The sequence below is a fragment of the Adiantum capillus-veneris genome, chromosome 3, assembly GCF_014529385.1.
Source record: "Adiantum capillus-veneris isolate H3 chromosome 3, ASM1452938v2, whole genome shotgun sequence".
NCBI classification, from domain to species: Eukaryota; Viridiplantae; Streptophyta; class Polypodiopsida; order Polypodiales; family Pteridaceae; genus Adiantum; species Adiantum capillus-veneris.
The window spans coordinates 144,264,638-144,282,030 of record NC_140933.1 but is presented as its reverse complement, the minus strand read 5'-3'; the positions used below and the strand labels follow the sequence as shown (position 1 = coordinate 144,282,030).

The window sequence follows — 17,393 nt, the reverse complement described above, 5'->3', positions numbered from 1 at the left end:
GAGCCATTGGAATGTTGTATTGTTTACGTGATATCCACCAAGTTGTAGTCTTCTATCTCATTATCTCTGTCTCCTTTGCCTTGAGTATTCATGTTTATTGCTATGTTGTCAAGCTGTTGTTCTATTCATCCACTTGTGATAATGGGCACTTGTTCTTAAGAGTGACCGCATTTATACCACGGTAGTCTACGCACATGCGCATACTACCATCCTTTCTCTTCACCAATAGGATAGGAGAAGCCCATGGTGAAGAACTCGGTTGAATAAACCCTCTGTTGAGTCAATAAGCTAACGTTCCACCTCAAGAGCCTCAGAATGACTCATTTTGTAGGGTTGGCTACGAATTGGTAGTTAAGGCTGAGCCAGAGCATCTCCGAAACCTACCAATTAACCACTTTCAAGGTCGCCGTCAACCACGAACTCCCCATTGTTGACACATTGGCATTCTCACACTCGTGGGTGCCACTCGAATTTACTTTTTCCCCTAATTTATAGATCCAACTTAAATCTACACAACTATATTGGACCCTCACGACAGGCCCGTGTGGAGGGTTTATGCTTTACATGGGAATGACGTGGAGCTGAATTCTGATTGGTCGGGAGAATTTTGAATAGAGTATATAACCTTGTAACCCAGTTTGGACTCTGGAGATTGTAGCATACTATCGATGGCGTTTCTCAGGGGCAATGTCGTCTTCCTCATTTTCTTGGTTCTTTCCTCGACAGCTTCTGCTCTCTACGGCCCATCCTCCGACGTGGTCCAGCTGACTGCCTCAAACTTCAAGTCTCAGGTACCCATACGCATTTGCAGATCTCTGATCTCTCGCGATCTCTGCCGTGGCCTCTGCTCTCACATCACAGCTCCATTGTCTGCTTGTTTTTTTTTTCACCATATTTTCGTATTAGTACCAAGAAGATGAATATGCTATGTTGTTCAGTTAAACTATTCAAATAGTGGGACTGGCAAGAAAGATCTCCACCAGGGAAGCGTAGCAGTGGCTAATGTGTGTGTGTGTTAAGGATGAACATACTACTATCGATCCCTGCTTCTCCCTCATGGACTCTGATGGCAAAAACAAAAATCTCTGGGCAAAACGAATGTTTGGTTAGAAATAGAATTGGCTTTGACATTTCAGCATTCCGAGGTGGGACCCCACCACCCCTATTAAGTTCAAATTTTCTGATTTTTGTTTTATGGATATCACAAGATTACACATTGTTATGGGACGCATATGATAAGTTTAAGGATAGCCTAGCCCTCTGCGTATGGCAAATAAGAAGACTCATCAGCAACTTTGGTCATTGTATAAACAAAAGGGGCCAGAGGCCAGGGCCTAGTCATTGAAATGTTGACTTTGAACTACCTGGTCACTAAAGTTTACTTCACTGTTTGAGATTTTGGAGTCCCACTTTGATTACGGTTATGGGTGTCTTATACAACTGATGGTGAGGAATCTTGGTAAATATGCGATTCCTTGAATTCATTGATTGCGAGGATCTTGATGGACATGTAGTAGTCTTCCATGCTACATTCATTGGCAATGTTTGAAATCATTACCAGAATTTGTCTAAAGGGTTTTAGGTTAGGCTTCATCTGCTTGTGGCCAAGCATGGATCAGGGCTTGTGTTTTTTTTTTTCAAAAACAAATAGTATTTTGGAGTATACTCATCTCTCAACGATGCTTCTTTTTCTTTAATGATTCAAGTGTCGGCATGTTTTGGTTTTATTGATTCTTGAAAAGTGAAGGTTTGCACAAAATGCATGGATGAAACAATTATTGTGTGCATGTGTGTGTGCGAGATGGCATTGTTTGTGCATTTGATGGTGGATACTTTATATGCGCATATTCAAAATACGAATAGGGTTAATGAAAATTCAAATAAGGCCAGCATAGATGTTTTTGATGTCAAGGCAAGTTCATGCAGAATTTGCAACTGGCCATGTAGGCATTATAAGCAAGAATAGGCTGAGCATACATGATACCTTCATGTTTTGGATCATATTTTCCATGCTGTGAAAGCTTTGGAAAATAGCTTATTTATAGCTTCTATCGTTAATGCATGTAGATTGCAGACCTTCACATACCCTATTATTCTCGTTATTAATTTGATGCAAATTGTAGACCTTTACACACAAGAAGATTTTTGTTTGTGTTTTGAGAAAGAATTTTGTAACTGTTCAGCAACTCAATGCATAAATTTTTATGTAAGGTGGTCAAAGAGATTGGGCTTTGTGGATGCATAATCAAGGAGGCTTTGCAAAATAAAAACATAAGAACTTAGAACATCCTATAGCTATTAATTAGTTTAAGCTTGAGGCTCATTTGAAGAGTTGTTTCACTTTGTGAATATCAAGTCCCAACTCGCGAACAATAGTACTTTTATTATCTTGACGTGCCTTAGGGAGAGCACACTTTCAAGTACACTTTTGGAGAGAGAAACTTAGCGGAAATTAGGAACGACTTGTAAATTTATAGTACGGACAGGTTGAGCAAGAGTAAAGCGCTAGAGTTTTGAGGGTCATCTCCTCGATTTTCTGCCTAATGTAGGGAGAGAGGGCTTCTTTGTGGCTATGCCCGGTGTGGTGATGCTCTTCTCATGTCTATTGTGGGCAGTGCCCACATTGTGTCCATTCTTGTACCGAATGGCCATTTATGTTTGCACCCTGTTTTTGAGGTTGTGACGCTTCATGTTTTCTATGTATTGGTTGTGGGGTATATGGGGGGGAGTCGAGCAGCCATGAGAGACCTTAAATAGAGGGTTGTCCTTATTTGATGTGTCTGGTCACTCTTGTATAGAGGGACCCTTTCATGGCTTGTCCACTCTCTCTCTCTCCCCTCCCCCCCATCGTGTTTCCTCTCCTTCTCTTGTTGCCATGCCTATCTTCCCCTGACACTTTGACATGGTATCAGAGCCTAGGCTTGCTGATGCTTAGAGGATGTATGAGAGGTCGAGTGGCTGATTTAGAGAGTTGATTTTCAGCAGTACAACGACTTGCGGTTGTTCTCTTGCTTTTGTGCATCTCGAGGGGGTGACGAGTGTACTACTTTGATTTCATCACGAAGAAGTGTGGAGAAGGTGGGGAGAAATCTGCGTTTTTTGGAGGTGGTGGCAGCAGGTCTCTTGACTGTGTTTTGACATGACATGGAGGCCTTGTTCCTGCGGTTGAAGCCTTGGAGAGAAGGATGTGTGGCTGTTGCATTTTGGCAAAAGATGGGCCTTGGGGTTGTTCGATCCCTCGGGCAGCCCCCATTGCATCTCGGTTTTGGGATCCAAAGAGGTGGGAGTATGGCTATGTTTTGAACCCTTTGGAAGCTTCTCCTACCGAAGTTTTAGCCCACTAAGAGGAGCCAGATCTGCGATTTCTTAACCCGTTTCGAGAAGATTCGTTTGGTTATGTTTTCTTGCCATGTACATGCGTGCTGATGTCCATGCCTTATGACATAGGGGGCTTGTATTGTGTTGTGTTTTCACCTGATACCTTCTCGGATTCGTATCGGCTATGGAGATAAGCTCACAGAGAGGAGCCGGAGCTGTATTTTTTCAACCTGTTTTGGAGAAGATTTGATTGGTTGTGTTTCCTAGCCCGGGACAATTGTCACAAGACGGGCACCACGTGCCAATAGAAAAGAATAGACTCAACAAACTTTTAGCACTTCAATAACAAGTGAACTGAAAAAGAGAGAGCACACGCGACACGAAGTGGTGGAATTCCACCTAGAGAGTATTGGCCTCAAACTTTGGCACCCCTTTCGGTATTTCTTTATATTGCTTCAACCGAGTACAATGCCAGTACTCCAATCTCTGTACCTGCACGTTGAAGCATGCCAGAGAATGAGCCCTTTGCACATATTTCAAGGCCCTTGGCCTTGAAAAGCAGTTACATGAAAAGCAGTCGAACTCAAAAGCAACTGGTCCTAAAAGCACTAGCGCCAAAAGCTGCCAGCACATTTTGCCGAAATTCGTACAGCTCTGCCACGTCAACGGTCAGCCGCCAACGTAAAACGCGGAAATCCGTACAGGTTGCCACATCATCAACACAAAACATGGAAATTCGTACAGGTCTGCCACGTCATCAGTTGCTACGCAAATAGAGTGTGTGTGTGTGGTCTTGTGTCATTTAATCCCTTTAGGTCACTTGGGCCGCATTGGATGGGGTTCCATAAGTTGGAACTTGGCGGGACGGCTCTTTAAAAATAGGCCACTCGGTAAGACTTTGGAAGTTGGTAAAACTTGTTCTGCTGCTTCTGCTTCTTCACTTAGGGTTTAGGGCGCCCCTCGGCCGGGATCTGCAGGCTGGCTCCGTTCGTTAGTGGCTTGACACGTCAGTAGTTTGTGACAACAACCATGCTTATGCCCATGGTTTGCGACATGAAAGGGGTTGTATGGTGTTGTGTTATTAGTCATATCTTCTCGGACGGATGATGGTTATCGGCTACCAAGATCTTCCCTTGGGAGGTTTGTTTGCTTAGTTTTCAGCATGGATCTTGGTTCTATTATCACATAGTGATGATGTGACACTACCCGATCTGATGGTGAGAGGAGCACTAGCCGAGCTGGAGGTAGACCAAAACGGAGGATCTAGGTCTGAGCCTAGTCACGTGTGAAACAAGGCAATGCTTTGGAGTGATTACCTTGGTACCTACAACAAGCTTATCTCGAAGCTACTGCGTGCGAGGAGTAAGAGATCCTGAAGGGAAAAGAACTATGAGAAACAAAGGTTTAGTAGAGTCTTCTTCAAAGCAAGGATCCGATTGGGAGTAATTGCCTTGTACATGTTTGTTAGGTGTAGCGGAATTGAATTGGTGACAAGATCTAGACTTTACACTTCCACAAATCTTTACTTCTTTCCTTGCTTGAATGTTTGCTACTTAGCAGGAATGATGGTTCCTGAGAGAGAGAGAGAGAGAGAGAGAGAGAGAGAGAGAGAGAGAGAGAGAGAGAGAGAGAGAGAGAGAGAGAGAGAGAGAGAGAGAATGACACCCCATTTCCCAATCAACCCTCTCAAGGGCCCCCAACAGTGCTGCTGGTGTGGTATTTGCTTTTGATTGCGCAAATGGAATGTACATACACGCAATACCTCAAATGCAGATTCTAATGTCTCGAATGGGGAATGTTGCCGTGGTATCTCTTCAAAATGAAGCACCTTCGGGGCTGCTGATTCGATGTGCCTTTGGATCCGTCTTGATAAGGGGTTGTTGATGGCCGCCAAGGGGTAGATGTGGGGCTGATTTGTGCTCCCGATGTGAGAGAAATGAAGGGCTAAAGGCTGGCTGCAAAAACGCAGATCAGGCTGCAAAAACGTGGCCGATTTGACGTGCAACGTTGGGCTGAAAACATAGATGATGATGGAGCCAATGATGGACAGCACTGGGAGCACTCAATTATGCGATGGGAATGGCCAAGAAGAGGCTCAATGGGTTGCTGAAGGTCGGGCTGCAACAAAGAGATTAGCGTTAGCAGGTCCATGATATTTTGAAATGGCTGAAAATTGAAAATGCTGGTTGCTGGGGTTGACTCCGCACGAGGTCTTGATGAGAGCAAAAACGCCAGGGTTTGCAGTATGGAAAAACGCTGGGCTGATCTGTGGCACTGGCTGAAAGTGATGGAAAACGCTAGGGCTGCTGGTTCCTTTATAGTGGATTTTTAGTGTCAGGTTGGGAAAAGTGTGCCGGGTCGGAAAAATGTGCAAATGTGCGCACATGGGAGTTTTTAGGTGATAACTCATTGTTTTGTGAACCTTTTGACGAATGGAGTGGACCGACACGTTCCTCTAGCCTAGACCTACGTCATGTCAAATGTCTATTGAAGTCTAATAACATCTGTCAAAATGCGTGTACAAACCGTTTATGCAAGGGAGTTCCAAAACTAGATAATCCAATCTAATGGACTTGTTCGGACATGCAGGTCTTGCAAGTAGGCTCACAAAAATTGCCGGCATTAATCCTCCTAGGATTCTAGACACTTCTATCTAGAGATATGTACATAATTGATTATGGAAGTCGATGAAGCATTTCCATGTGGCACATAGAGCCATGTGCACGTGACAAGGTTGCAAAGGTAATCCCAAACCTTTCCTGTTGATCGAAATAATGTAAGAAGTGAAGTCACAAAATCCACAGAATTGATGCAAGGTAAGAAAAAACATTGCGGTTGGTCTCGTTTAAGATATCAACCATGTTTTGTGTAACAACCGATGATGAAATACTAGATCCATAGATAATTAGCCAATAGAAGAGGTAGCAATCACTGATCTAGAAGCAGTAGTTGAGAAAATAGGACAGTTGGCATTGTTTTTGTCCATAAGCTAGTCTTTCAAATCGTTCTCCATAAGAAAAACCTTGATCTTCATCTTCCAAACCGTAAAGTTGGACATTGTTGGAGTCTTCTTATATTCTTTGGAGTTTGATGGATGAACGATCGGCATCCTGTTTGTCAATGTGGACGAGAAGAGAAAACACAAACATGATTGCAAGAACACGGGAGAGAGATGGAGTCGGCACCTCAATAACTCTAGAGGCAAGATGCCTCTTACGGTATGGTTTTGGCCTCTCAACCTACGGGTTGTGGGTTCAAATCCCTTGTTGGGTCACCTCTAGAGGGACACCTTGTGCTCACCTGGCGTTCACGTTGTTAGGGCTCTTGCTCTTGGACACTCGAGTGCATCCTCCGCCTGGGGTGGGTTACCCAAGGAGGAGGTTCATAGCTGGTTGATATGAGTTCTTTCCGTCGTTCCCAACACGTGGTGCATTATTTAGGTGGCCATGGTGATGCCTATGCGTGGCTTTGGCTCGATGGTACGCGGCCCTTGCCCTACCATGTATCATGGCTAATATTTGGAAGGGATAAGCACCTCCCATTGTGGGCCCTTTGGTGCGTCGAAAAAAAAGAAATGCTCTAGAGGCAAGATGATACAAGGTGACGAGTAAGTGGACTTTGGCAACATTGATATAGTGTGCTAGGTTTGGGTAAAGTGAGCTTGCTTACGAAATCTGTCCACGATAGTTTAGATTGCATCATTCCCAGTAGTCTTGGGGAAAACCATAATATAATCCAAGGCAATATTCTCCCATGGTTGATGAGGCACATGCAAGGGTTGCAGTAGCCTAGGTGTCTTGTGCCGATTGTACTTCACTTTTTGATAAACTAAGCATTCCGTGACATACTAATCTATGTTTGCTTTTAGGTTTGGACAAAAGAAATATCATTCTAATGCATAGGGATACACATTCTCATCATTTTGTAACCTTCCCCAAGTAGAGGAGAATTCAGGGTCACTTGGATACATCTCACGAAGTGGTTCTAGATCTAGGTGATATATTGAAGTAATCGCATTGACCCTTGAACATCTAGAAAGGGTGACACCAGATGTATGAAGAATTTGGAAATGAAACATGAATAGAAAATTGGTCCATCTCATTTGTTTTCCTTTGTGTGAGAAAATATCTTTGATGATCTTTCTTGATCACAAAGTCGGCTCCTAGAAGATAATGCTTCCAAGTAGATAAAGTGTGTATCACAACCCTAAGTTATTTCTTGTAGATAGAGGCATGCAATCGGCGTCTTTAAGCCTTCTACTCTGAGAAGTCATTGCATGGGCTTTGGTCAAGTAGTGCACCGACGCAATCACTTGAAGCATCGCACTGTATCTCAAAGGGTTTCACAACTCTAATACTATCAGAATAGAATCATAGTTGAAAAAGGTACTTGAGTTTTCAAAAGCAGTCTTTTGTCTTGTTCCCCACTTGAAAGGGATCTTCTTCTTTGTTAAATCATGGAGTGGTTTTACCACATTAGCAAACCCTTGTATAAATCTTTGATAATTTTTGCCGGATCCACACTCACTTGGTTGTGAAAGACTATACGGCCCAAATAATGAATTTTTGGGAGGAAAAAACTCACTTTTCTTTGCATTGATATGAAAATCTCTCAAAACATTGTATCCAAGTAATTTGGATGTTCATCTTTTGATTGAGAAAAGACTAAAATGTCATCAAAGAATACTCTTGTAAAAGCTTGATATGGACTAAAGATATGATCCATCATTTGGTTGAATGTGGCAAGAGCATTGGTTAATGTCACAAACGGGAGCGCACTCGAATAATCAATAGACTTAAATAAATAGAATCTGACAGAGAGAATAGGGAGAAGAGTGTGAAAGAAGATCGACACAATGTTGGGGATTAGAAGATGGGTTGGTCTTCCGCTTAAAGAGTATCTTTATTATTGGAGATAATCTTTTACAAGCACAAGAACCAGAGAAACTCTTCGTTCCAGATCTCAGACTTGGTGGTACTTGCCTTTTTGCAGGAAATCAAGAGACAAAGTTTCCTACTTAGTGATCCTCGTGTTTGATTTCAGAAAAAACCGCTCTGCAAACCGTCTTAGATTTCCCTTGAGCATAGGCCGAAGCCTCCTTGCTTGGATCTCAAAAATAGGGTACCTGCAAAACACAAACACACTAGCAAAGCCTCAATCTCTAGCTGGTGTGATGATACTCTGAGATGTCCGATGGCGATCCGTGCTCTATGTGGCATGTAGATATCCATGTATCTCGGTCTCTGGATGAACCCATCTGCTAGAATGGTCAGGAAGTGGTCTCTGTAGTACTGCCTCTTCGTGGGAAGAGGCTCTCTGGGTGTGATCCATGTCTCCCTGATGTATAGCTGCCAGAGATCCTGTCTCAGAACTTGATTCCTCTCGTTGTGTGAGAGGCGTATATGAGGGGAGTCAGGATCATATTGAAAAGGAGGTAGATTTGTGATGTCCAAGCCATGGGATGTAAACCACTGTATGACCTGTGAGTACCATGCCCTCGTGTCCCCCTTCTGATGCAGGTGCATCGATGCCTCAAAAGCTGTGCGGGTGAGTCTGTTTGGTGGGAGCTCTTGCATACACTGGATGAAGCAAACTGTTTGAAAGAGGGCCTCTACTAGCATCGGCGGTGCAACTAACTGTGCTATGATGATGTCATGTGGTACTGAGGGTTTGCTGTGGAGCAAACGAGAGATTATGATGATCTGTGGGCGCTCTATCTGTGCCTAGAGAGATGGTGATAGCCCTGGTGCCCATATTGTAGCGGCATACATCATGGCAGGTGGGACTAGAGTGTCAAAAAGCCACCCCTTGGTATGGGACTCTTGGAAGTGGGCCTGATGGCATCTGCTCTCTAAGGTGGCCAGTGCTGCATATCCTCTTGTAAGCCGGTCTTAGGTTGCGTGGGCCATAGAAAATCTGCCAGTGGTGCCAGTAAAAGTCACCCCCAAGTATACATATGAATCAACCACCTTGACCTGCCCGCCTGCTGTTGTAAGTACTGCTCTGCTCCGAACTATTCTAGAGGTGTGGAAGATCATGACCTTGGTCTTGCCAAGGTTGACTGGGAGTCCTCGATGTGTGCAGAAATCATCCAAGGCTTGTACTCCCGTGTCTCAGAAACTAGAATAATGTCATCAGCATAGAGCATAATATGGACTGGTATACCTGCTAAGTCCGATCCCTCTCCGTTTGCTCGTAGGATGTAATTGGAGACCTCGTCAATGTAGAGATTTGGAAACCTGGCGAGAAAATATAGTACGCTGAATTCTCTGTTTTTAGCCTCTAAAATGCACCAGAACACCTGTTTGTTGACAACTCCCTAGCTTCCCCGAAGCTCTTGGGACTTTTAGGCATTGAAAAGAGTCAAAACCCTAAACCTGTGAAAAATTACAGCAAGGTGTTATTCTCTGTTTTGCTCTCCGATTTACGTGCCGTATGCATTTGTAGGTAGCCCTTGAGTTCGTGCACGTGTAGGGCTAATTGCCCTTTGATTTAGACGAGGTTTCTCGTGAGAAATCTTTCTAATCCGGTACCTGTCCAAGAGGTTCTTGCCTCGACAATCGAGGATGATTTTCCCACAACTATACACTCAAATGAACAGCCCTTGAATTGGGCATCACAATTTTGTATTCAAAAGGGGAGAGAGGTGCATGAGAACAGAATCATCATGTTACATAAGACAGAGAAGAAGGCAAGCTTTCCATTAAAGTTGAGAACCTGCACCCACTACTCACTCACACACTGTAGTGACTTAATGAATAAAAAATCAGTTTTGGGCGCCTCCTTTTGGGATGAACTCTTCTGGAAGTTGAATTGGCATGCAGGTCCCTCTCTTATGTCCAGTTTGCCCATTTGGTTTAATTTCCTAGTACCCACCAACTTATAAAGTCCTACTGAGGGGCCTAAATGATTTTAATTGAGCCTAGCCACTTCTTTACTAGTTGGATTCTAGTGCCGATCGGCTTAACCAACTAATGGCTGCCTGATCTTGTCTCTTGCGGGTGAAACTTTTGGCCAACGGCTGTTTCACACTGGCCATGCAATGTCTTTGCATTTGTGATTTCAACAAGAGGGTCCCAAAAATTAAAATGAAATCAAGGGAAGGAAACCAACAAATAAAGTTAGTGGTTGTCACAACCTCGTGACAGATGCTCCCGCCACCTTTCATGTGATGCATCGGGAAATTCCATTACTGAGTCTCTTATCCACTGAACTTACGGAACAACTCCTTAGCGATGCTCTATGTCACCCATCAAATGACGCATTAGATATGTCCGTTCTTGATGGCTCATGAATATTCATTCTCATAGGTCTACATTTCTGACTTAATAGTTCTATGGGCACAAATGTAAATACTCCTATTCATTAAATTGTTGCTTAGAAAAATAAGAAAAGGGCCAATTCAGCAACATTGTTTGCCTCTCATCTCAAGCCTCGGGAAGTGTTGTGTCGCATACACTTCATGTGAAGTGACTCTGACTGGTAGCCCTTTTACCCTAGGTAATCCCCTCTCCAAGCTCTCATGTGTCTCTGCGAGTAGTATTATGTCTCTTCCCTTCATCGCCGCCTCCAGTCTCCCTGGATGTGTCCATAATTGTGCACTGCAGTTCCATATTACCATGTTTAGATACACTGCCATGTGTAGCTCTATGTGTAGATTCTCATAGGCCGCCAGTACTACCCTATTCGACCACCATGCCATCAATGAAGACACGATCATTGTGTTATGGAGATCTCTTGTCCTCTTTGTGGGCCTGTAGCACCAAGGTGGAAAGGTACGTAGTGTACGGTACGGTTTAGGTACGAACGGAACGTACTTCCGTACTCAACCAACCTTTAGGTACGTGGTAGGTACGTACCATTTGTAAAAAAAGACAATTACACTAAATTTAAGTTCACAGACCTTTCAAAATTCAGCCTCATTAACAATGCAATGCTTAAAATGAACATATTGATCAAAAAACTTAATGACTCAAGATTCAATACTCAATGAGAAAACCAATGACCATAAATCATAAGACCAAATAACAACTACAAAGTTCAAACATCATGTCCATGGCATTAGCCAGAAGTGGGCATATACCATACAAACTGAATCAAGATCCAAAACAAAGTACTGTGAAATACTACAATGCCATAATAACAATAAAAGTTTGCTGCAGCCTGTCCTCCAAAGCATGAAGTCACCAGTGTGCACTAAGACGTGCGGCCTCAAAAGTCTGTGTCAGATGCGGAAGATGAATCGTCGGTAGAGAGCAAGCCCCCATCATCTAACATAGTGGTGCGCATCTTTGTGTAATCAAGACCTGTCCATGTCTCAGTAGGCCCCACCTGTGCAATGGCTTTTACCATTCTTTCCCACTGATCTGCGCGCAAAACATTGAAAGATATGTTGCACTCAATAAGAGTGCGACATATCTCCATCTCTGCCACCCTCTGACGCTCTTTCACCCAAGCCTGAGAAGAGATGCGACTAGGCAAAGTGGTCTGCGTTGATGTTTCAGATGTACCTTTTTCACGTGGCAAGGAATCCTCACCTTCACCACCAACACGTGCTCTCTTCTTGGAAGTAGGGGGTTGCATGGAGGCCGAACCTCCTCCAACCTCTGTCTCCGCACCTAAAGACTCCAGCTCTCCAACAAAAGCATCATGTAAAGCATCCTGTGTGCTGGGAGCACCTCTCAAAGCAAGAGCACCAACAGGAAAATACTCTTGAATAAGCTGCTCCCTCAAAGGTGGTGGTATTTTCTCACATGCACCAATCTGATCAGTGCACCCGATGCCTGTCAAGTGCTTTTTGACTCGCGTAATAGTGCTGGTGTATTGGTCCCCACAATACTTGCATTGCCATAAGCGTGTACCAGAACCTTGCTGAGAAGTGGTCGTGATGATCCTCAAAACATTGGTGTGGAGCGACCAGTTGGGGTTGGTTTTACGCGGCATAATGAATCCTGCACATTGCAAACGCAAAAGAGTGCACGCACATGAGAAGTACGGAGTGCGAGAGAAGAGTACGGAGTGCATGGTGGCAGAAGCAGTACCTTTTCACGCGCGTAGCTCGGCTCTGCAGGACTCTGTGCATTGCTCTGCAGACTTCTTTGTAACAGAACAGAGACTCTTTTGCTACAGTGGTCGATTAAAAAAGCCTAAGGCTTCCCCCCTTCACACTAATAAGCCTAACTGGAAGCGCTCCCTAGCGGAATTTGTCCGAGCAAAAAACGCCCAAATTTTTTTTATGCCGTACTGTACCGTACCGTACGGTTGTACCGTACGGAGAGGTACCGTACGTACGTACGGATTCTACTCTGGCCTGTACTACGCGTGGCATAGACGATCGTGTATGCTCTCTTTACATCCATGTGAAGTCATCACCTCAGAAAGTAGGGTCTCCAGATAGTGTACATTGACTCACCCACTCTTGCATAAAAGTGGCCCGCGTTGTTGCACTCCGAAATTCTAGGATGAGAGCCCTCTTCTTGGCAGTGTCCTTGCTGGCTTTCCAGGCTGTGCTAGAGGGGTGGAATTCTGATACCTCCTTGTAGCCAAGCTTTTTGCGTACTGCCTTCTTTTCCTTCTTAAGGGTGGAGTCAGTCTGTTCGGGGATATTGCGTGGCTGAAACTGCTCAGGACCATCGAGAACAGAGATGTGCAGAAATTGAGACTTGCCACCCCAGGCTCTAGAGCTTCTGTAGAGCAACTAGCGTCTCATACCACCGTCTGCAGGAGGTGAATAGATACAGCACCATGTGCTCTCGTGGTTCTGTGCATGTGGCAACTAGGGCTTGTGGTTGGAAGATTTGATAAAGATTGGTTTAGGGTGATGCCTAATGAAAAATTTGGGACTGCTTAGAGGCCCTTCTCAAAGGAAGGAAATTTTGACTTTATTCCTTGGGTGGTTTCTGGTACTACAAGCCTTACTCTGTTGTAACATATGGATTTATTCATCCACCTGTTGATTTCTCAACTCGACACATTGCACATTACAGCTCATTGAAATTCTGTTGCTAGGCTGGAGGTCCGCATCTCTTGCCCCCTAGGCTGTAAGAGTTCATTCGAATCCTTTCTGTGAGGCCCAGCATTGTGAAGCCCAATGCAGTGAAGTGTAGATCTCTATGGTATGTTCCCTGATGTTTAATGCATAAGAGGTTGGCGGCTGGCCTTCTGTTACTGTCATTCCGATGAAGGGGTGATGCATTCTGGTTTTTAATTTGCCTCATCCTGTTGTTTTTCGACTGTAGTCTTCATTCGGTGCGTTGGACAAACATTTTGTAAGGAGTATGGTTCTAAATTCCTAGGCTAGTTTTTGACTGAACATATGCTACATGAAAGTGTTATAGAGGAGTTGAAATTATCGTGGCCAATGCTGATGTTTATGTATATTGACTTTGTTTGTCCTCTGATTGCAGGTTCTACAATCAGATGGAATTGTATTCGTGGAGTTTTATGCCAGCTGGTGTGGCCATTGTAAAGCCCTTGCACCAACATGGTTAAAAGTGGCCAGTGTGTTCAAAGGGATTGTAAAAGTTGCAGCAGTTGATGCTGATGAACACAAATCTTTAGCACAGGTCTGAAAACATAGCAGAGGTTTAGTGGTGTTTTTAAAGTGTGTTCTTGCATTCCGTGCATTGACACATAACATAGCACACTTTCTTACATAGATCATAATGACAGCTTAAGCAGATTAAGCGTTTACCAGTTCCTTGGCAAATATTGCGGGTGGCAGTTATAACTGCCAGAATCTATGTCAAGAGTTTAACTGAGAGCTTGTTTTTTTTTTTTGGTGCACCTCCTTAGAAAACTCACGAGGACCTAGGGGTGTGCTAGTTGCTTTTAGAAAATTTCTTAAACGACCATAGTCTTTGGACTTCCAACAAAATTTATTAACATTTATTGATTGAAACTTGATCCATATAGGAGTATGGAATAAAGGGATTCCCGACAATCAAAGTTTTTGGTGTTGGCAATGAACCTGTGGATTATCAAGGACCCCGTGATGCGAAGTCCATTGCAGAGTTTGGGCTCAAGCAGGTACAGATCCTTATGTGAGCTTTTGATAATTTTGGACTTGGTTAGTAAATGAGTGTTCCAACACACTAAAACAGAGGGTGTGAAATTCACAGGTCAAAGTTTTACTGAAGGATAGATTGAGTGGTAAAAGCAGTAGTGGCAGCAAAAGCTCTGGAAGCAAGAAAGATAGTGATGAGAGTCCCAGCTTGTCTGTGGAGCTGACATCTAGTAATTTTGACAAGCTGGTGCTAGGTAGCAATGATCTGTGGCTGGTGGAGTTTTTTGCACCTTGGTGAGCTGTATGTTTATGGATGTATTTTATTTTTAAATGCAAGTTGTAAGCATGGACGCTGTATCTTTATGAAGAATCTTTTTTGTTTATTCACATATTTACTTGTATAGCTCATGCATTATATGTGTGTTCAAGTGTGAATATAGTTGTATTTAAAAGCTTGAAATTTTGGGTGATGTTTGGGAAAGGTGCGGGCACTGCAAGAAGCTTGCTCCTGAGTGGAAGAAAGCTTCAAAGGAGCTGAAAGGCAAAGTGAAACTTGGTCATGTCGATTGTGATGTCGAGAAGGTACCTAAGTTGTCATTATATTCTTAAAGAATTGCTGCTCTGTATTTTTTCTTTGATACACGCCAAGAAACATAACGGTAGACGAAATTGTGCAAATCATAACAATCCTCCCCTTGGGGTGAACTTATGATCCTGAAGTTACAGGGCTTGTCATGAAAGCAAGTTTATACACAGATTTGTGCTGTCTTACTTTCTTGTCTTTTTGGTTTGAAGGGCTTGATGAGCAGATTTGGGGTTCAAGGATTCCCAACCATTCTAGTGTTTGGAGCCGACAAGGAGAATCCCAGCCCTTATGAAGGTGGGAGGACTGCTTCTGCTATTGTGAATTTTGCACTAGACCATCTCGAAACAAATGCCATCACTCCAGAAGTGCTGGAACTTACCGGACAGGTGAGTCTGCTTTTAATTTTCTTTTTTTGCAAGAAAAGGAGAGCTTGGAACCCTTCGTGTTCCGTAATCAAATTACAGGCCCGAAGGCATCACATCAGCCGGTAGGCTAACAAAATAATCCGAACTGGTAGGGGAAAAATCCCTGAAATATTCAATGACAGCAAACCATAGGGGCAAGGATCTGCTTCTAATCTTCTGGTTACGATGGTGTCTGATTTATGCTTGTGTCTGTAATGTTTGGATCTCACCTATTTTGGTGTGTGTAGGATGTTCTAGAGAAAAACTGTGAGCGGGCAGCCATTTGTTTTGTAGCTTTCCTGCCTGATATTCTTGACTCCAAGGCAGAGGGCCGCAATAAATATCTCAGCATGATGAAGACAGTTGCTGAAAATTTTAAGAGAAGCGCCTACGGGTATGCCTACTTTTTTGTTTGGGTTTTTTTTTAGAAGGAAGGAAAAACTTTGGGGCTATTTATAGCCCAATGGCTATCTTTTAAGGGTCTTCAGTATTATTTTTCTATTTCACAAAAATCATTTGTCAAAAGGTTAGACTAAGATTTCCAAATTTTGTGGTTTTGGTAGATAAATAAACTGTAATGTGCCATTTTGTCGAAAATTCAAAAGATTGCAAAGCCTTGTACTGATAGGTTTATGGATAATATATATTGCCAACCTATCTACATGCCAAAATTCTTGTAGGGTTCTTATTTTAATCTGTTTTTTTTTGGAAATTTGATGCAGTTATGCCTGGGCTGCGGCAGGCAAGCAGCCTGCACTTGAGCAAGCTGTAGGAGTGGGAGGATATGGTTATCCTGCCTTGGTGGCCTTGAATGTGAAGAAGAGCGTGTATGCACCTATGCGAAGCGCATTTGAGGTTGAGCCCATCATGTAAGTAACAATATTTACCTGAATTTGGTGTCGATAGTAGACGCAAGAGGTGATCTAAAGTTTACTTCATGTACCAATTGTGCAGAGAATTTATAAAAGATGCGGGTAGAGGAGGTAAGGGCAACCTGCCCATTCAATCTTTGCCGACACTTGAGCAAGCGCAGGCTTGGGATGGCAAGGACGCAGAAATTATAGAAGAGGATGAGTTCTCACTTGAAGATCTCATGTCTGAGTGAGCATGTAAAGAAATCACCTACAAACGGAGGACCAATTTTCTGAGGTTGAGAAATGGAAATATGTGCACTATTAGCTTGCATCGTGACTCAAAGAGTCAAGGGGTGTTTTTTGTATCATGGGACAATGGACATGCATATAGCAAATGTCTGAGAGGGCTGAGATTACTGGCGGCTTGTATCTCTTGTTTAAAGATTTTGTCCAAGAAATAAGCTTTGCATATTTATTAACAGCACATGGAATTGGTAATCATGGACCTTCAATAACCAAGTGAACAGTAGCCTCTCTCTCTCTCTCTCTCTCTCTCTCTCTCTCTCTTTCACATACCGTCTACCGGCAACTCTTCTCAAACTAACATACCAGACAAGGACACTTTAGTGCATGATAAAGAATTGGGCCTATAAGGAATACTCTCATAAGGCCTCACGTGATGTTTTTGAAGGCTTGGTACCATGAGCTTAGAGAAACATACCAAGGCCTAAGAAAACCATGTAGACAACTTATGTTGTTCCATTTATTGAAAAATTTTAATTACTAGAATATTGCTTTTAACGCTAGCTTGGTACCAAAATAGAACACTTATTTTTTCAAGATTTTCAGTGAAATGCCATGCCGGTCTAACAAGAATCTACAAATTTTTGTTGTAGGGCTTTTTATAGAATAATCATTGCATCCTCTTACCTTCGGGCTTATCATGATAAATAATGGGATCCATAGAGAGCTTGTGCAAAATTGCATGTAATGAATATAAATGATTCAGTAGATGGCTTATCTTACGAACCCTACATGTTTGTATATTTAAGTATATTAATTTATGTGGTTCCGACATACAAGTTTTGTGCAAGGGAGTATATATGAAATAAAACATTTTATTTGTTTAATTTGAAGAGTCATGTTATATAAACATGTACACTATTTGAGTAATACATTGGCCAAAAATTTTAGCTTAAAATACCCATAATTAACCTCACAAACAT

At 43.0% G+C, this 17,393-nt stretch overlaps 1 protein-coding gene across 1 annotated transcript; it reads left to right on the top strand.

Annotated features, from left to right (window-relative positions):
- Nucleotides 1–633: 633 nt before the first annotated feature.
- LOC147461852 (protein disulfide isomerase-like 2-3) lies at nt 634–16,665 on the top strand. The gene is made up of 9 exons (XM_086509320.1): nt 634–791; nt 13,725–13,883; nt 14,233–14,346; nt 14,439–14,617; nt 14,806–14,905; nt 15,119–15,295; nt 15,562–15,707; nt 16,036–16,182; nt 16,268–16,665. The coding sequence occupies exons 1-9, from the start codon at nt 669–671 to the stop codon at nt 16,416–16,418; spliced, it is 1,296 nt and encodes a 431-aa protein (XP_086365446.1). The 5' UTR covers nt 634–668; the 3' UTR covers nt 16,419–16,665.
- The last annotated feature ends 728 nt before the right edge of the window (nt 16,666–17,393 follow it).